Source organism: Aricia agestis, chromosome 6, assembly GCF_905147365.1.
Source record: "Aricia agestis chromosome 6, ilAriAges1.1, whole genome shotgun sequence".
In the NCBI taxonomy this organism is placed as follows: domain Eukaryota; kingdom Metazoa; phylum Arthropoda; class Insecta; order Lepidoptera; family Lycaenidae; genus Aricia; species Aricia agestis.
The window spans coordinates 1,329,778-1,350,917 of record NC_056411.1 but is presented as its reverse complement, the minus strand read 5'-3'; the positions used below and the strand labels follow the sequence as shown (position 1 = coordinate 1,350,917).

Genomic DNA, 21,140 nt, shown 5'->3' with positions numbered 1-21,140 from the left:
TATGTCGTTGGGTTCCTCAATAAGTTATAATACTTTACTTCCTTTAAATAAGTTAAGGTTACGATGAGAACCTGTTATATAATTGCCTAATAAGTTAGGAGTTTATTCGAAAGCTTTCACTCTGTTTTCTGTATGATAAGGAACATACGTATAATCTTTTATATAAAATTCTCGTGTCACAATGTTAGGCCGCGTACTTCTCCGAAACGGCTTTACTGATTTTAACCAAATTTTATACTCATATTCAGTGGGTCTAAGAATCGGCTACTGGGTACTTTTTATATTGATAAGTGCATTTGTTGAATAAATAATAGTAAATTATTACAACTCGAGACTGACGGCGACCATTGTTTGTGCGACGGGATAGCGATGGACGTTGCCATGGTGACATACTTATTTAGTCATTTCAATAAAATAATACGTGCGAAATACTTTACATGGCAAAGAAACGTTGGCCGGGACAGCTAGTATTATAAAATGACTAGTTAATCTACCTATTTGTCATTTACATACGTGTACTTTCATGTTATTTTAAAGCATAAAATGTATGGTCCCTTTAGAACTTTCAACGTTTAATAAAACTAAAGCTTTTAATATAGAGTACTACCTAATAAAAGTGAGTAGTACGATTCTAATTTTAAATTTTGTCACATATAAGACACAATAAATGATACATTTTTTCTAAACAATGAACTAAAATTAACTTTTTTTACTGAGCTACAGAATTGACTCCACGGAACCCACAACACGGTATCCCTCTCGCGCCGCGTCCTCCTGTGAGGTCACACAACTGATATATTGGACCGCATTTTTTGTGGATAATTTTAAATTAGGGACCATCCCGTAATTGAGGACCATCCCATAATTGGGGACCGGACTAAAACGCCTTCCGACGATATATAGGACCTTTTTGAATCCATCTTTTTCACGCATTTTATGAATTCACAAAATTGATTAAGATTTTATTCAAAAAGGCTAAAGTGATTTATAACTGCGTTTAGTGTTAACATTTTTGGTTTTGTTTCCTTGTTAAAAATTTGCGAAAAAATATTTATTACATAAGTATAAGTATATTTATTACATAGGTATAACATGAAATTGCAAGGATCTATAAGAATAAAAAAAAATATGCACAGCCGAACATATAACCTCCTCCTTTTTGGAAGTCGGTTAAAAACAAATTAGTGTTCCCTTCCTGTTAACTACAGACTTAAACTCTAAAATCGGTTAAAAAGATACCTTTGTAAATAGTTATCAAGAAGTTGTCTCGGAACTGGAGAAACAAACTATGTAATTATTTTTATATTATTGTAAGTATTTTTACTTTATTTTATAATGTTTCCTTAAAATATTTAGCACGATATCTTGATCATAATGATCAAAATTAAAATCCAAAAATACTTAATAAATATATTTTTATGTAATTTTCTGTGGACAGCAGTCGGGGTAGGGCGCGGAGAGGTTCCCCACACTGAAGTAGCCGGGTTCCGTGCTGGTCTCACACCTGAAATGTAACACATTGATTGATTGAAAAGAATAATCAAAAAACATTATAAAAGACTTTGCCCGAAACTCGTTAATCTTAAACCACAGTAATTATAATATATCAACGCTGTTTAGAAGGTAAACTGTTAAGTGTATGTAACGTGTACATTTGTAAGTGTGTGTTCAGTGTGCAGGGGCGGATCTACTTAAAGGTTTTTTGGGCTGCAGCCCAAGGCCCCGCGAATACAGAGGGCCCAGCTGAAAGTGAAACTGAAACCAATAGACGATATTGTCAATAATAAAAATTATCTAGAATTAAAAAAAATCTGATCATAATGTTGGCAACATTGGTTGCGATCAGTCAACCCGTGTGCGCATCTATCAAACGGAACGGGGAATGAGGCATTTTCTTATTTTTTTAATTTGATTATCAAAATGGCAATTAGTTGAGTAATTAAGTAGGGCCCGTAAGCAGTAATAGCCCAGGGCCCCACAAATTCAAGATCCGCCCCTGTCAGTATGTAATGTAACTAAAGGTAAACCTCAGAAACTGGGTGTAAGCATTCGCACTTGACACTTGACAGTATACAAATATATTCAGTAAAATAATAATTAATTAAAAACTTCATCGAGCATTACTTTCGACACCTGTCATAGGCATGATATCGTTAGTATCATTATAAACTCGTTAATGAATCATTAATTACACACTCATTATCCGTAAGCGCGTAATGAATGCTACATTATTGTGTAACAATTGGATTAACAGGAACCTTAAATTAATTAAATTAATAAACATAAAATTTGATATACCGGACATAACTACTGTGCCGCGTTCGTACCACGGGCGAAGTATAAAACGGTAAATTTTGTGTAAAAATTACTTGTTGTTACAAAAGTATTTCATGCATACTTTGAAATGTATAATATGTTTAATTCTAGGTACTGATTATTGCTTGCTTTTATGCTTTTTAATTTTTATAGAAAAGCTTGTCATAATATTATATTATTAACTTAAGTCAAAACGTTTTATAATTAACGCTGTTGAATAGAATATTTTGTATCTTTTTTTTTTATGAAATAAATAGCAAACGAGCAAACGGGTCACCTGATGGAAAGCAACTTCCGTCGACCATGGACACTCGCAGCATCAGAAGAGCTGCAAGTGCGTTGCCGACCTTTTAAGAGGGTAATAGGGGAGGGTAGGGAAGGGAATAGGGTAGGGATTGGGCCTCCGGTAAACTCACTCACTTCGAAAACGAAACGGCGAAACACAGCGCAAGCGCTGTTTCACGCCGGTTTTCTGTGAGAACGTGGTATTTCTCCGCTCGAGCCGGCCCATTCGTGCCGAAGCATGGCTGACAGTCCCACGTCAATCTACTCCTTTTTAAAAACCCTTAAAAAGAAAGCATAAGACGCCCGAGTAAACTACACTAACTGCCACACTCACACACTATAAAAGTTTTTGACATTAATATCATAATCTGTCAAACTTTTAAAATAATTACAGTTAAGTTAATTCACAAAGGAGCCATAATTAAAAACAAGAAGAAAAACCAGTTAAGTAAGTTATATCTGTCTCGGAGTACGACAGTTAACTAGACATTAGAAATCATTTCCTCTTTTTTAACCGACTTCCAAAAAACGAGGAGGTTATATTATGTTCGACTGTGGTTTTTTTTTGAGATAAATGCTTTCGGATTTACAAAAGGTGTTTGTGAAATTTGATTTTATTATATTTAGTATATATGTTTCCTATTACAAAAGATATTTCAAACCAGTAGCAAGGTGATAGAGAACAAAATAAACCAAAAAGAAATTAGAACAACAATTCCAAAATAGATTAGAATACACAAGACCAGTTTCTAAGTGACACCTCCATCCCAAGGCTCGGGTCGACACTTTATGCTCATAAAAAGTGTATTATCCGTGTATTCCTTTTTCCAATAAAACGCGATAACCCAAACATATTATGTCAAGACAAAAGGGCTCGGATTCCAATCTTTTTTTTTGGGTCATTTTTTTGGTCATAATTTGTCAACTTTTTGTCGGCTAAGTCTGGGATCGTTAAGTCGACCATAAATTACTTTAGGGGTTCGTTTTATTGATTTATATTGGTGTAAAAGTTGTTTATTTTAATTTAATTTGGTCGTACAATGAACTTTACAATTTTGGGGTGAATATTATGGGTACTACAATATGTTGCTTTGATTCTGATTTCTGCCGCTTATAAAAACACCACTGATTTCATATTGACTTTGTTTCTAATTTTAAGGTTGTCAGGGTTCGTCTATTTATAAAAAGAAAAGGGGTATAAATATCAAACTGAATTCTCTCATGAATTCTCATGACTGTCAGAATTATAGTTTGCTACGATCTTAGAGCCACCAATTTAATATTCCATGACTGACCCAAGTTATTAAATATCAGAAGGCTCGTGTTGTAGATTATTCATAGTTTGACAGAAAATAATGTTTATCCCTACCTATTTTATTATTTGCTATTTATACAATATTTGGTTCAGTTTGATCCTATTTATCTAGCTCACTTTCTGTTTAAGCTAAGAGACTATAAATAAAAATAATGCTACTAATTTAAATTTCACTTATGAACCGAGCAAAATATTTTTTTTTCGGGTTGACTAAGGCGACGAAAAAAATAATGTATTAATCTCTGCTTAATAATATGGATAGTATATATTAATTTACTTTAAATAAGTAGTACCTACCATATTACTCTTTAATATATACAAAAAAATATATTTCTTGTTAGTCTCGCTAAAACTCGAGAACTGCTGAACCAATATGGCTAATTTTAGTCTTGAAATATTCGTGGAAGTCCAGAAGGTATATTTACTCTATGGTGGAAGTTCACCGGCTCATCTAGTATCCAATATATATTACACAGCCTGTATGCCCGTAACTTTTGTCTATTGTAATGGTTCACTGGCGCTTGACGTGGAATTGTGAACGGTAATAATTATATACCTAGTTGTTACAAATTAAATTCATTATTCATACGAAAGAAGCCCATCGATTTTCCTTAAAATAGCTGGTACGGATCAAACGTCTAACAAAAAGTTTGTTGGTAGCCGCTTACGTACAAAATGAAAAAATAGAAGTATCAATAAATAGGTTTTGAAATGTTAACGACGAAAACTTTTACCGAGGTCTACGGTCTACGTGACCAGCTACTAATATTATAATGGAAAAAATAATAATAAATAAGAATATTATAGAGCACTTACTCAATTTTTTCTAATCGTACTCCGAAATCCTCATGTTCCTCCATTTCAGCGTGTCGTTTAAGTCTTGTGAGCTCATCTAGTTTGAGAACTTTGCCGACTCTCTCCAGTTGAAGACCAGGGAATACGGACGGTAGCTTCGTCTTCTCTAAAACATTCGCTTTGACTTCGTCGATCACTTGCTGTGACAACTGTTCAGTCTTCCACTTAGGCATGGCTTCCTTTTTCTCTTCAGCTTTTTTCACCGGCACTTCTTTTTCTATGACTTTACTCTTGGGTGTTACTTCTTTTGGTATTTTTGATTTATCTGAAGATTGTGTCTTCACAATTTTAAAGGGTTTTTCGTTTGGTTGTGGGTAATATGGGTTTATGTAGTATGGAAGACGGTTCTTATTGTACACTTCCAACTGTGCCCAGGGGTAATAGTTGTAATAGTATCTTGCGTAGTCGTCTATATTTTGGCGAATATTTATTGATGTATAAGGCGATGCCGTCGTCATTGGTTTGTCGTCCTTGGCTCTGGCTGGTCCAACTGACGGAGAAGATATTGGTGCTGGTATTGTGTTACTTTTTGTCTTAGCACAAGGCTTCCATATGTTACTTATCTGTGGAGTATAAATGTATGGAGATGTCCCTGGATAGCCTGACATAGGGTAATAGTAGGGATGCTGATAATTATACGTAGTTAAACCTCCTCTAAAATAATTCGCAGGGTACGCGTAATATCTTGAAGCAGAAGCAGACGTACCTTCCGTATTCATATCGCTTTTTTCATTACACGATATTTCATTTACAAGTGTTTTATCTGCAATATTTTTCGCTTTGCTATATTTGCTTGATTTCTCCATTTCATTGTATATTTCTTCAGCCAAGTTATAAACTTCAATTATTGCTTCTAAGTCACTTTTCTTAACTGTGTGAAGAATCTCTGTGATCACGTTTATTTCTGCTTCTGTTAGTAATCTATCACGTTTATCATTATCGTGCTTAGATAAATTATTAAGTTTTTTTGCGGTACTCTCTTTACTGGTATTTAACTTGATATCATTAACCTTTTTAATGGTTTTAATAACTTCACTAGGACTTACAGCCATATCCGACGTAAGTCTAGCGTCAGGTTGGGTTACTAAAACTATTTTTTCCTCGTCGCCTTTTTCTTTATATTCTTCATTTTCTTTGGTAGTTTTTGGAACAGGGGTGTATTCTGTCTTAGTTAGATTTGCCTTCGTAATCTTACATGTATAATTGCCACAGAACGATAGTGAAGGCCACGTGCTGTTCACTTCATATAGTTTACCAGTGTCTGGATCTGTGCAGTATAAACCTGAAATTTAAAACATGAATTTATGTAAAAAGCTATGAATATGACGTAGCTGATTGTAGAAAAATACAACAAATGAACAATAAAATTATTTGTACGCTCCCATAGGCTCTCTGCACATCACTGTAATGCCACGAGAAATACAATAGGTTACATAATGCACAAAACAATCCGTAGTTACATATTGTTTTGTTTGTTACTTTTTTCTTTTCTTTTTTTAGCATCTTTTTCCTTTTCCTAATCTCATAAATCATGTATACACCTCTAATATCTAGAAGAAAAATATTCAAGCAAACAACCTTATGCGTACATTCTGCTTAGACATCATTTTTCATTCATGAATTATTCATATTAATTCAGACGTGTTAACTTATGCGTCCTAATTACAAATCTTTCCTATTTCATATTAGTAGAGATTGTAGTTTGTTAGTTTAGTGGTTAGCCGTGTTGTTAGTTGTTAGATACACCTTTGTTATATATTTTATAAAGATATTAAGTTTGTATAGATTATGTATAAATACTTTTTAAATTGGTTTCTTTCTGACGATTGTATGTGATTCAGTTTGTGAAACTAACAGTAATGAGCAGTGGTAGGCCATTTAATTTAGTTTGTCGTCATACCTTGCTTTCTTAGTCAGAATTAACTGTAATGACTGTAGCTTCTTTTATAGTAAACGAAGTCGATAGGTACGTAAGAAAAAAAGAGTTTATATAAACTTTTATTATTATTTTATTTATTTATTATTATTATTTATTTATTATTATTATTTTATTTATTTATATACAGTTTATTTAAATATTAAGTACATATACCTACACCATTTTTATTTTATTTTTTACATTGTAATAATACACTTCGAAACCTTCACGGGTTTTATGTCACCGTCAAATCTATCGCTTGATGATAGTTTCTTCTCTTGCTCTGAGTCAGATAGCGGCGATGAAAGCTTTTACAGTACCTCTTCTAATACATTGCTTTCTACCCTTACTTCTCACCTCTCTATGAAACAGAATAACTTCAATTTAATCCATATAAATGCTCAAAGTATTCCTGCACACTACTCCGAACTCCTTAATTACTTTGATTCTCAAACCTTTTTACATGCTATCCTTGTTTCTGAATCCTGGCTTAAACCGTGTCTGTCCTCTACATCCTACTCCTTACCTGGCTATCAACTTATCAGGAACGATCGAATTGGTAGACCTGGTGGCGGTGTAGCTATATACCTCCGATCTAATATCGGCTATAAAATTCTTAAATCTTCTACACAACCACCACCTGCTGATGAGACGGAACATCTTCTTTTAGAAGTGACAAATGGTTTTTCAAAATTACTTTTAGGAGTTTTTTATAGCCCTAATCTTTCCGTAAATTACTTCCCTTCTTTCGACAACATCCTTGACGAATTTTCTCCTTTATACGAAAATGTTATCTTAATGGGAGACTTTAACACATGTCTTCTTAAAAACGACAACCGGTCAAAAAAACTAACTTCTCTAGTAAACTCTTTTAACCTTAATATCCTTCCCTTACAAGCCACTCATCACTATCCCCATTCCTCACCCTCTCTCCTAGACCTGATGATTGTGTCGTCTCCTCACCTTGTTGACACGCATGGCCAGCACCCAGCAGAAGGTTTTTCCTATCACGATTGTATCTTTCTATCGTACAAATGGCGAACACCTAAAGCTAAACCCAAGGTTATTATGCAAAGAGCATTTAAAAATATGAATTTAGGTCATCTTCGCGCGGATGCAAACTATGTAGATTGGTCTGAGATTTTCAATGCCCAATCGATTGATAACAAAGTAAATATTTTCAATAACATTATAACTGAACTCTTTGACCACCACGCCCCCTTGCGACCAATTAAAATCAAACACTTACCTGCACCCTGGCTAACGGAAGAAATCAGAACACTAATTAATAGAAAAAACAGAGCCAAAGTTAAATTTAAAAAATCGAAATCAGATTCTGATAAGTTACTTTACAATAAACTGCGAAATCGTTGTAACACTGCTTGCAGGGATGCGCAAAGGCGCTATATTCATTCTTCTGTAGATAACGCTGACCAGGCCAAAGTTTGGAAATTTTTAAAATCGTTGGGTGTTGGGAAGGACGCAAAAGCATCGGTTCCTTCTAATTTAAATCTAGAACACTTAAATTCCCATTTTGTTAATACACCACGAAGCTTCGATGCTCACAAAAAGGCTCAAACCTTACACAATCTGACCACCTTACCTTCTCCCGATAATGCTCCTTTCTCCTTCAGAGAGCTGTCTACTACAGAAGTTAAAAGAGCTGTTATGTCAATCACATCCAGGGCTGTGGGCAGTGATTGCATAGGTCGAAACATGATTGTTCCCTTGTTAGACATTTTAGCTCCGGTCCTGGTCCATATCCTCAATTACTCACTTTCTACCGGTTCCTTTCCCTCCTCCTGGAAAAACGCTAATATAATTCCTCTCCCCAAAAAACGGAGTCCTAAAAGTTTCTCTGACTATCGTCCGATCTCTATTCTACCTTTCCTTTCTAAAATCTTAGAACGTTCTGTACAACATCAACTTCAGACCTTCCTTAACTTGCATAATTTATTAAACCCGCTACAATCTGGATTTCGTTTCGGACATAGTACCTCCACAGCCCTGGTGAAAATCACAGATGACATTCGTCTGGGGATGGATAGTCATCATTTAACTATACTCACGCTCTTAGACTTTAGCAATGCCTTCAACTCCGTAGATCACGATATACTATTACTTCTTCTCAGCTCACTCAACCTATCTCCTATCGTGCTCAACTGGTTCCGTAGTTTCCTTCAGGGACGCCGGCAGCGTATCAAAGTTGACAACACATCGTCAACTTGGTGCGATATTTTCGCCGGTGTCCCTCAAGGCAGTGCCTTATCTCCTCTCTTGTTTTCAATTTTCATTAATTCTATTTCTCGCCATATTTCCTCTTCCTATCATTTATTTGCTGACGACTTACAGATCTATATCCATGTCCTACTTCCCTTACTATCCAACGGTATTGCTCAAACAAATGCTGATTTGAATGAAATTTTGAGGTGGAGCAATGCCTATGGCTTAGTCCTAAATCCTAACAAAACACAATGTATAATCATTGGCAGCCGACAGCTAATTGCGAAGGTGGACTGGAATACCTTGCCCAATATTGTCCTTGATGGGATTACCATTTCCTACGGCTCCTCAGTGCGTAATCTTGGAGTCTATTTTGACCGCACTCTCTCTTGGAATATCCAGATCCAACAACTCCGCAAAAAGATGAACGCTGCCACTGCTTCCCTTAGACGACTGAGCAACTTTTTGCCAATCGCAACAAAAATAAAACTTGCTACTACTTTACTTTTCCCTATTCTCGACTACGCTGATGTCTGCTACTGTGACATAAATGAAAATCTTCTTTCTTCCCTTCAACGCCTTCAAAACTTATGTATTCGTTTTATTTTTGGCCTTCGAAAGTTTGACCATGTTTCTAATTATCGATCTCAGCTCGAATGGCTCCCGATCAAGTTGCGTCGAAACTCTCACATACTTCACTTACTGTATAACATCCTTTTTAGTCCTTCTACTCCTAACTACCTCAAAGTAAAATTCAATTTCCTCGGTCATGACAATCCTATACTTCGCTCTGCAAACAAACTGACTCTTGCGTTTCCTTCTCACAATACTTCATTCTACGATTCTTCTTTCACCATCTCCGCTATTCGTCTCTGGAATTCCTTGCCCGATTTTATAAAAAAATCGGAATCAATTAACATCTTTAAGAAACGTTTGAAAGCACACTACCTAGATCAGGCTCAGTCCTTGTAAAACTCTTGGTGTTTTTTGTAAAATTATTTTAATGTTCCTTTATTTATAATGTAGGTTTTTAATGTATATATGTATATATGTATGTGTGTATGTATGTATGTATGTATATTTATATATATATGTATGTGTATGTATGTATGTATGTGTGTGTGTATGTATATGTGTTGAATGTGATGTATTACACATAATATAATAAAATATATACTTAAATATATTACTATATATATTTTATAAATATATGAGGATATTTTTTTTTCTTTGTTTAAGTTTAGCACTTACACATTATTTTCTGCCACCATATTTTGGTTGCCTGGAAGAAACCGCTGAAAGCGGTAAGGCCGCCTATTTGCTATGTTCCTTGCCTAATGTTGTTTTTTGTTATTTTATATTGTTTATAATGCAAATAAAGAATTTATAAATAAATAAATAGTTTATAAGGTGGATTTCTTACCAGAGTTGGTATTATTCGGAATGATCGTCCCTTGTACAGTGAGCACAAACACTAGGCACATGTAGTACAGGAGCCCTTCCATTGTCCGCACGCTACTAACTGCAGAGCGCTGTGAGTGTCACGTATTGTTATGATTTCAACGTCATCTGGCCATTGGCTCTCAAACTATAGTGTTTGATCTATTTAAACTAAGGTCCACATCACGTCGGCCATGAAGAATAACCTGATCGCTACCATGATTGTTATAAAGATTGCGAAGCTGTCTTGTAGTAAGAACGGCAAAAAAAAGAAAAGGCATCGGCAGTAAGAGATGAATATGTCTTTCCAGTTGTATATTATGGGGATTGGGGAGCCTTGTTTATTATAATTTTTATAATTATGTACATGGTGTAACTGTAATATCTAATTCACTCATAATTTGTTACATCCAACAAACACTTAAAACGAAATTAAAAGCCCAATTTGTATTTGACGGTATAGTTTATAGTCACGCCATTTTCTTTCTGCTTAGCTTCGGTATGCTCGCGTGTTCGACTCAATCGAAGTGTTGCCAACTTTATAAGGTCACCCGGCGAAGCGAAAACATTCAAAGTGTTAATTCATCAAATTGGAATGTTGTTTGTCACTTTCAAACGAGCAATTCATTAGAAGCGGCAGAGTATTATTACAATATCTACTCTTGAAACCTCAGAGTAAGGAGAAGGCTCCGAAAATAACGCTCGAGATGACGCCGGCAACTCCCTTGCGCCAAAATGGGTATATCGTATATTTTACCGAGATAAAAAGTATCCTAGTATGTCCTTTCCCGGAGCTCCAAAGTATCTGCGTGCCAAATTTTATCAAAAACGGTTGAGGGGTTTAAGCGTGAGTGGAGGCGTCTGCCTTTTTGCCGACAGACACACTTTAGCATATATATCATTTGAGTATGGATGGATTATCCTCCGGTATATTATGGACTTATAAACGTACTTAGTTGGAAATTTTGAGTCACAATTTACTTAAGCGGGAAATTCACTACCGGGCTGCCCGCGGGCCGCCCGGTCTGGCACAAGTCTGCCGCTTGCCCCTATTGAACACACACAGAACAGGCAAGTCAGTCATAGATAGAGGGCTACAGCTCGGTCGTGGACTCATGGACTCAATCTTCTTTGTAACAAATGATAGATTAGCATTGTCATTGATTTCTTTGGATTTTTCAATGAGTTCGCTGTATAAGCGGCATTACGTAGATCGGTGTTCATGTAATCCTTGCTTTTAACTTTCTACAAACAAGGATACGACCGGTAAAGAGAAATAAACGAATGTCAAAATTGTTTTTGTTCCTTCATTCCTAAGTTTAGTGTTTGTATTATTTACAATAATATGTTTTAAAATAATATTTTAAGTGCACTCCAGTGGCTCTCCAAGGCGCGAATGACGACGGGCCGCCCGTCGCGACCATTCATGTACAGACTTGCCCGTGCCCACGCGGGAAAAATGCGATCTCGCGGGCAAGCTGCGGGCATGGGCCAATGGGCATGTCTGTGCCCGTACCTAGAAATTGACGAGCAGACATGCGACAGACCTGCCCGTGACGGGCGCCCGGGCGGCACGTAGCGGGCGGCCCGGTAGTCAATTCCCCGCTTTAATAATAATTTACAAGTTATTTTAGTAGTAGTAAGTAGCGACAGTAATTTTGGACTCCAAAATTAGATCTAACTTAGGAAAAAGCGACGAGGTAAAGATATTATATTTTATTAACTCATGATGACTGACTACCAATAAAAAGGGCTAATTTTCAATAAATATTTATCTTATAATGCTTTCATGCATACGAAATAACTTTTTATTAACTATAAAAGTTCCAAAATATTAAACTTTGTAAGAAAACCAATTAATTAAAAAGCAATTCTGTTATACATTTCTTATTAATATGGTATTGATTTCTTCGGAACTTCAACGACTGGAGCAAACTGATTTATAATTAAGAGTCTTTTACTTTATTTTGCTTCGTCGGTCTCAAAAAACTGTTTTATGGCAAAAGTTAATGTAACTTCATTTTCAATTTCAGAACTTTGATGGAATATCTCAATCATTTACGCCTCTAGTCCACCGAAGCTGCGAACTGCGAAAACTCTGCGAAATCATTATCATTCAAAACCAAAAATAAATATCCTATCCTACTAATATTATAAATGTGAAAGTCCATTTATTTGTTACCTTTTCCCGTCCAAATCGCTGAACCGATTTTACCGAAATTTAGTATGGAGATACTTTGAGTTCTCTGAAAGGACATAGAATACTTTTTATCCCGGAAAATGTAAGGTTAATGCGCGATAAACGTATTTTGGCGCAACGAAGTTGCGGGCGTCATCTAGTAATTAGTACACTATATTATATCTGATGCAACTATGTATAATGTTTGAGGAGCACTGTTGTGTGAATTTGCCAACGTGCAACAATTTGATACGTACCTACGCTATCGGCCGAAGACGCCATGCACTCGGTTTATCGAGACACGCTTCTCTAATATCTGATTTTGATCAATTATTATGCATGTAATAGTGGGTTTAGTGTTGCAAAGTAACGTGTCGTCATCCGAAATACTTTTTAATCTGTTCCAAACAGCATCAAAGGTAAAAAAAAAGTGTCGTATCGCCTCATCTTAACACTTAGTCGCCGTCAGTAAAAAAATACTCTTAAAATAAAAATTCTACAATAAACAAGTATCAGACTAAAACAACGAATATTAAAACCGAGAGCGTTCTGACAGGTCATCTTTTAAGTTTAATTATCGAGCAATCTCCCTTATTATTTCAGAAAGGATCGCGGCCGCATCTCTTCACTCAGCGGGGGGGATTACTCGAGCAAACTGAATTATTTCTTAACTGCACGGTATAAATATTACAACTGTTTAAAGAACAATCATAGATGGCACAGCGGGCGCTCACACATGAGGTGTTGAAAAAAGAAATTACAATCGCTTACATCTCAAATTGCTACAACGATGTATTGTAAGGACTAGATCCTCACATTATGATTTATATTATGATGTGAGAATCTAGTCCTTATAATAAATAATTATTATAACTAGATCCTTTTAATAAATCGCTGTAGTAATTCTTGTTTCCAAGTGCTTGTTTATTCTGTAGGGTACCTACTACCTAATTAGCACTTCATTAGTTTGCTAAATATAGTTTTCTTGGGAATTCGATGTGAAAGGAAACTCAATGTACTTAAAAGAGTTTTGCAACTTTTATATTAATTCGAAAAATGTAGGAAAAGTTAAGTACATAATTACTAAATGGACCAATAGATTATAGTTTTCAAACGAATAATAAAACTTACATAATATGTTTTGTAACTGTAAAATAATATTACATTATTTTATTTGTGCTCATTTTAGGTAGCAGATTTTTTTCACTCGATTTTATAAGTCACGTTTTTCTTACCCCACGCATAACTAAAGCAAGTAGTGAGTTTTGATGATATTTTATCAAAATTATGTTTTCTAACGAGATCACACAATATATTAGTACTTATAGGAAAAAAGTAATTATACATAATACATATATACAGATAAAACATTTATAACTTAGCTACACTCGTATACGCTCTTTTTTATTTTAATATTTTTTGAACACAACGAGGAGGAGGTTCGTTTATTAGGGCCAATGATATTCTATGTTACTAACGTAACTAGATTGGAAGTTTACGGTAGCAACGCGTTGCCACTTCGAAGATGCCTGCAGGCATATCTCACATACATAATGACATAACGAATATATGACTTGACATTGTCTTTTGAACAAAAAAGTGGTTACGCATTTCTGAGAATCTTTTGTAAGACATTGCTACTCTAGTATTTTAGAAACTCATTGATTAGGGCCTGTTTCACCACTTCCTGATAAGTGCCGGATAGGCTATCTACCACTTAACTTGACAGATAGAGCCTATCCGGCACTTTATCAGGAAGTGGTGAAACAGGCCCTTAATGTTTTTATTTCTTCGCTGTATCTACGCTTACACATCGCTGGCGCGGACAGTCACAGATAAAAGTAATATTCAGTATTAATGCCGATATTATACTAACGCCGATGGGATTGCCGCGCTAACGGCCGGGGACGACGGCGGACGGTAATTAGCGGTAATGAGCTGCCCGCAACTGCTGGTAAGTGCTTACATGCCAAGTTTATTGCTACATGCAGTTTGAGGAAAAATACCTTGTCTCTTCATTTTATAGCATTAAGGCGAATTCTAGAGTATCGACAGAGATAGGGGTAAAAAATAGTTTTATGACCCCAGGGGCTGAACAACAATGAAACTTCCCACACCGATTTTGGTGACGGTGGCTGGTTTCACTGAAAACAAGGCCAATTACGGAGGAGTAATTTTATAGTGCCCAAGTACACACTTGGGCACTATAAAATTACTCCTCCGTAATTGGCCTTGTTTTCAATAAAACCAGCCACCGTCACCAAAAGCTCTTGTGTATTGCGCGTGTGCGCAATCTCTATTCCTTTACTCTCATAACCCAGTGGGACGAAAGATCCGAGACGAAGAGGCGTAGGACCGACTTTTTACACGCCCATACGACGCATGGATCATCTTACTTATCAGACAATCAGGTGATCAGCCTGCATTGGCCTAACCAAACTTGGAAATAACAAATTTCCAACGCGAAATTCGAACCCGTGACCTCCGAGTTAAGAGCCACGCTCTAATACCACTGGACCACGGAGGCGTTGAACAACAATAGGAGCAGTAGTAAATACTCTGGGTTAAATTAGCCTATGTACCTACCGGTAAAACAGACGTCTTAGTAAATTATTAATAGATGTGTCTACTGTCTACACATTTTCTAGTCTAGTGCGTATCTACAACTAGCAGTTGCCCACGACTTTGAACGTGTGAATTTCTTATACTAAATATATTTCTATATCTTCTTATATAGGCTATTCGCTCCTATTAATTGCAGTGTGATTTTATAATGTTATAAATTATAGCCTAAAGCCTGCCTTGATAAATGCGGTATCCAACACTAAAATAATGCTTCAATTCTAACTAAGATTAGCGTGTTCAAACAAACAAACAAGCTCTTCATAATATTAGTAAAAGTAGATAGTGCTCCGTTTTCTGAGTCCTTTATTTTCTCTTCTTACTAATCAGGAGGATGACGTTATAAATAATTATTTAAAATTGAGGTCATAAAAAGTGACGACCAATCAGAGTCCCAATAAAATCTTTATGGCGAGTATTTTAATTTAAGTAGGAACAGAAAGAAAGAGATGAACAATAAGTTTCTACTAAAAAAGAAAGTAAACAAAAATACACATTATCGCAATTATTGCTTACTATAGATGACGCCAAAATTCGATTATCGTGGGGGAACCGTAAATTATTCCGGTATAAGTATCCTATGTCCTTTCTCAGGACTCAAAATATCTGCATACCAAATTTCATCAAAATCGGTTCAGCGGTTTAAGCGTGAAGAGGTAACAGACAGACAGACACACTGTGTCGCATTTATAATATTAAGTATAGCTACTTGTACTATTATCTATTCTGTGGTATAGCATGGATTACATGTCTACTAAGTTGTAAACACGTTTATAGTAATTAACTATGAATTTCTTAATTAATTCAAATACTAGTTTAATAAAAGGTAAGATAAGTGAGAGATAACGTAGTATCTACAAATTGGCGGCGGTGCCACATTATCTCGGCTCGCATACATCATGCTGATAAGTGGTAATATATTAACACGTACGCCGATACCGTATAATTGCCGTATTGACAGACAAATTGTGGGGATCGCGAAACGCACAGTATCGTTTCAAGTCTCATTTAATACTTTGATTATTTTCGTGAATATTCGTATATATCTTCTAATTCGCCCACCGCCTCCGCCCTAGTAAATGAAAAATAGCAGGATACATAAGTAGTTAGGGTGAAGCCAAACGAGCATAATTTGTGAGTCGCAGAATTTCGGCTGGCAGAAATTCTGCTGCATACAGTTTCATACTAAAGTCATGTTTGATGCACACGACCGTACTTTTGTGAGTCATGATTTGTATGAAAAGATATGTTTCACGCGACCGAAATCCTGCGACTCACAAGTCATAACTCACAAATTACGCTCGTTTGACTTCACCCTTAATCAAAAAAACAAACTTTACAGCTTTAAAGTATTAGTAAAGACACAAAACTATGTCCTTTACACGCTGAAACCGCAGAGCCGATTTTGATAAAATTCAGTATTATTCTGTGAGTCCCAAGAAAGGACAAAGGATAATTTTATCTCGAAAATATTAATCGACATTGAGTGCAACAAAGCTACGAACAACAACTTTTTTTTATGAAATAAGGGGGCAAACGAGCAAACGGGTCACCTGATGGAAAGCAACTTCCGTCGCCCATGGACACTCACAACATCAGAAGAGCTGCAGGTGCGTTGCCGGCCTTTTAAGAGGGAATAGGGTAATAGGGGAGGGTAGGGATGGGAAGGGAAGGGAATAGTTGAGGGTAGGGAAGGGAATAGGGTAGAGGATTGGGCCTCCGATAAACTCACTCACTCGGCGAAACACAGCGCAAGCGCTGTTTCACGCCGGTTTTCTGTGAGAACGTGGTATTTCTCCGGTCGAGCTGGCCCATTCGTGCCGAAGCATGGCTCTCCCAAGTCTAGATGAGATATAATTGTCAGAAAACAATTGAAATACGCTTTTATTTCCCATTTTCCGCACAAAATAGATGGACCCCCGGGCAAAAGTTGCACAGTGCAGTATTGTCAGTTGGCACGATATTTGGCTAAACAAAACCGATTCACGACAGTCAATATAAGTTTGTGAGTGTTCGTAAATAACAGGCATTTGAATATTCTCGCGTGTTCACCATTTTATGGGTGATGTGACTTTAATGCTGTCGTCGACGTTTTCATGTGAAGTTTATATTGCTATGGTTCTGTCGACAGAGCTGCTGGTATACTAGGCTTATAAGCTCCTACTCGTACTTACCTTAGAAAAAGTAATGTGTTTTGATAAATAGAATACGGCTCCTTAAATAGCTTTGTCATGTCCCTCGGGCTTCATAAGATCGTAATATCAAAGAGTTTTCGTGGTTACCACTGTTGATCCCGGCGACACAGGCGTTGTAGTGATGATAACGTGGTGTAAATTAAGTACTCAATTACTCGTTAAAATCTCCTATTAATTAATGGTCCACACTTTATTGTTGTGAATGCAAAAAAGTAAACAAGTTCTTGTAACTTTTACTAGTTAGTATGAAATATGAATCACGTAGTAACTTGTGGTTTTAGTAATGGTATTAAGAGTCCGGGTGCCATCGCCATTCTCATACAAACGTAATACCAAGATAATTTCCCATACGAGAATATTTACCATATCTGAGTTATTATTCAGTTTTAGATAGTAATTACCTAGGTTCCTATGCAAAGATTCACTGCAAAATATTTACTTACCAAAAAATATGAACGATTACAATTTAGTATTTTTTTTTATGAAATAAGGGGGCAAACGAGCAAACGGGTCACCTGATGGAAAGCAACTTCCGTCGCCCATGGACACTCGCAGCATCAGAAGAGCTGCAAGTGCCTTGCCGGCCTTTTAAGAGGGAATAGGGTAATAGGGGAGGGTAGGGAAGGGAAGGGAAGGGAATAGTTGAGGGTAGGGAAGGGAATAGGGTAGGGGTTAGGGGATTGGGCCTCCGGTAAACTCACTCACTCGGCGAAACACAGCGCAAGCGCTGTTTCACACCGGTTTTCTGTGAGAACGTGGTATTTATCCGGTCGAGCCGGCCCATTCGTGCCGAAGCATGGCTCTCCCACGTGTAAATATTGTAACCGTTCATATTTTTGGTATGGACATTATCTTGGTATTACGTTTATATGAGAACTGCGATGGCACCCGGACTCTTAATTCGTTGCTAACTTACCGCAAATTGTTCAAAAGATTCTAGAAAGTTTCATTAGTTTGCTTTAGTTTACCTGTTTGAGATATTACTTAGTTTCTTTTTCCTGAAACTTTTGAAAATCGGACGATTTATGTGATAGTCTAACAAACATCTAAACATTCTTTTATCTCGTCCAATGTAGTAATTGCTACAATCCGCAATCTGCAGTTCCCCAAAGTGTATCCCTAACGCGCTGACGTCACGCGAGGCGGCCATTTTCGCGATTGCCGCTTTTGTTCGCGACTGCTCGACTGCTTATCACGGAATGTTTCGTGGTGTATCGCGTATGATATTAGTAGAAATGTCTTAGGTACAGTCGGTGAAAAAATGCTTAGAATACGTGTTACAATTTTATGGGTAGATTCAGACCATAATCGCCGTTGTACTGTCGATATGAAATATTCTGTTCCGCATCTTAGATCTTTGCTTCTTGCTTACATATAAATGTGAAAGTTCATATTAGCATTTTCCTTTAAATCTAAAGTTTTATTAATAAAAAATTATAAGAATGATCAAAGGATATTATTCTAAATTGGATTTTAGTCAGTGCTGGCTTTAACTCTATATGGATCGGTTCTATGGTCTGAAATAAACTGATTATTATTATATTATTATTATTTAACCTTACCAGCGCGCGCCATGGGCGGTAGCCTAACCCCTAAGTCGCTACTGATTTTGGTCATAACTCATACATTGCAAAAATAATAGTATAATACTTTCTACGATCTTACATATTACGTAACAAAAATATGTAAAACGCTTATTAATAAATGATATTGGCAATAAAATTTTAGAAAACAATGTATGTCGCAAGTACACTCGTTAGTAGAGCATTAATTCTTATCGCTACAAAAGTTATGCTTGATGAAGATCATCATTAATAATAGTAATATAAACAGACCACCTACGTTGTTGTATTTTTAAATTACATCGGTTTTAATGAGGCCTTACATAGTAACTTTAAACGTATAAGTTAGCTGTGACAGTTAATTTTGAAAAAATATCGCCTCCAATAAACTAAAACTTGGCATATTTATCGCGCCCTTCGGATTAAACAAAAGGCGTTCGTGGAAAAACAAACAGTGTTTATTTACGAAGTACAGATTTCGCCTGTCAAAATGTATTTTTAGGGAGGTAGGCAATTCATTAGCGATGGTTCGTTACGATTGGTCACAAATAAACAGGTGTGGTGTGAAGTAGTGAAAAAGGGTTTATTATACATAATATATGACATTTGCGGCCAATTGATACCTTATTTCATAACATTTGCGGTATATCGATACTGTCCATTGAAAATGAGTAACAAACCATTACAATTTGTGCCCAACAACGCTTATGAATTTTTTGATTGATTAAAACATTGTGGTGTTATCTACTAACTATATCCAACCTTTTTCATACATTACTTACATTAACTTAAATCACAAAAAAGTTGGTCATTAAAATAACCAAACAATTGCTTAAGCGAAAGCCAAATGTACAACGAATTCCTATCGCAGACGAAACTCTTTGTAAAAATATTTGATACAATTTTCAAATTCACAAACGGTCGCTTCAAAATCAGATTTCGTATTCAGAGTTCATCCTTTACAGATTTCGGGGACATGACTGTACATATTCCCGCTGAATGTTGTCAAAGAATTTAATTTACCCTCCAAATGAGCTTTTTAAAATGGCGCTTAAAATATGGCGTGAATAATTTGACACTCGTTACGGCTTTGATCGCGCCGCGCACGCCGCTCACAGAGATGGTTTGTGTATTTCGTTGATAATTTGTTTTAAATTAGCGTTTACTTTTTGTATTTCTATAAATTTAATTAATAAAGTCAACTTGGGTAAGTCCGTCTGGGAGGTATTAGTCCGTATAATAGTACGGAACCCTTCATGCGCGAGCCCAACTCGCACTTGGCCAATTTTTTTTGGTTATTTTTGCCATTTGCTATGACATTAATTAATTACGTTAATTCCGTAAATTTTTCTTATACTATGCTACCGACCTAAGTAATTGTCAAGCCCATCCGATCACAGCTATATTGAATTGACATGTTAAGCCGACCACATGACGTAGGTCCGTCAACTGCCGAATCAACTTCCTCGATGGTACATAATATAAAAATTTCTATCAAATACACGCAAAGGGTAATTTTATATATTTAAATATTTGCCTAGTAAGCGTCTACCCTACAATTTTATAATTTTGTTGAAAGCAACACGTCGCAAGCTGTCATACATGATTATCAACGGTCCGGAGATGAGCAGAGATAATAGACGCTTGTCAGGTAATTAAATGCCCGCGAGGTTGCCTGGCAACGGATACGTGTTGCCATAGCAACTTGTGAGTTATTAGTTCTGCAATACCTGGTCACAGTATAGCAATATGACATATAATATTGCTATACTGTGACCTGGTACATAAATGTTGTCATGGTAAATATAGGACGTAGGCTTAAGGCCGCGCTCCGAAACATTGAATTTTTTCCTAACTTTAGGTTTAGGGCATTTTTACATAAATGTCTTAATCATAAATATTATGTTATCATTAAACGTTAAGACGTGGAGCTCTACAAAAACCTTATTGGCACTTGAATTACAATAATTATCATGGGACTGTAACTCTACGAAAAACCGTCTCTAAAGAAACATTTTACAAGATCCTTGTAGCATTGTTATTAATATTATCTGACAATTTTAATTATACTACAATTTCAATTATTTATAGGATTTTTTACTCTATTATGTCTCTACTTGAGATCTATAACGAGTCGTCAAATGATGCCGTACTAATGACTCGTCTAGATCAGTGATTGATCCTTCAATTAACCAGGAAATGATTTATAACAACCTTCGTGATCCTTCCT

General features: G+C 36.1%; 2 protein-coding genes across 2 annotated transcripts in view; one reads left to right on the top strand and one right to left on the bottom strand.

Moving 5' to 3' along the window:
* Window positions 1-21,140, top strand: part of LOC121727556 (protein madd-4) — a 316,241-nt gene that overhangs the window by 130,705 nt on the left and 164,396 nt on the right. The window lies entirely within an intron of this gene.
* LOC121727557 lies at window positions 1,399-10,472 on the bottom strand. The gene is made up of 3 exons (XM_042115446.1): window positions 10,336-10,472; window positions 4,733-6,053; window positions 1,399-1,504 (listed from the first exon to the last, which is right to left on the bottom strand). Exons 1-3 carry the CDS (start codon window positions 10,415-10,417, stop codon window positions 1,417-1,419), a joined length of 1,491 nt encoding a protein of 496 aa, XP_041971380.1. The 5' UTR covers window positions 10,418-10,472; the 3' UTR covers window positions 1,399-1,416.

What these genes read in the sequence shown, in the direction of transcription:
- LOC121727557 (XM_042115446.1), bottom strand. Translation starts at nt 10,417, where the DNA reads ATGGAAGGGCTCCTGTACTACATGTGCCTAGTGTTTGTGCTCACTGTA. An exon ending in TCCGAATAATACCAACTCTG is followed by an intron (nt 6,054 to 10,335) that starts GTAAGAAATCCA and finishes TTTAAATTTCAG; the next exon opens with GTTTATACTGCACAGATCCA. An exon ending in GTACGATTAGAAAAAATTGA is followed by an intron (nt 1,505 to 4,732) that starts GTAAGTGCTCTA and finishes GTTACATTTCAG; the next exon opens with GTGTGAGACCAGCACGGAAC.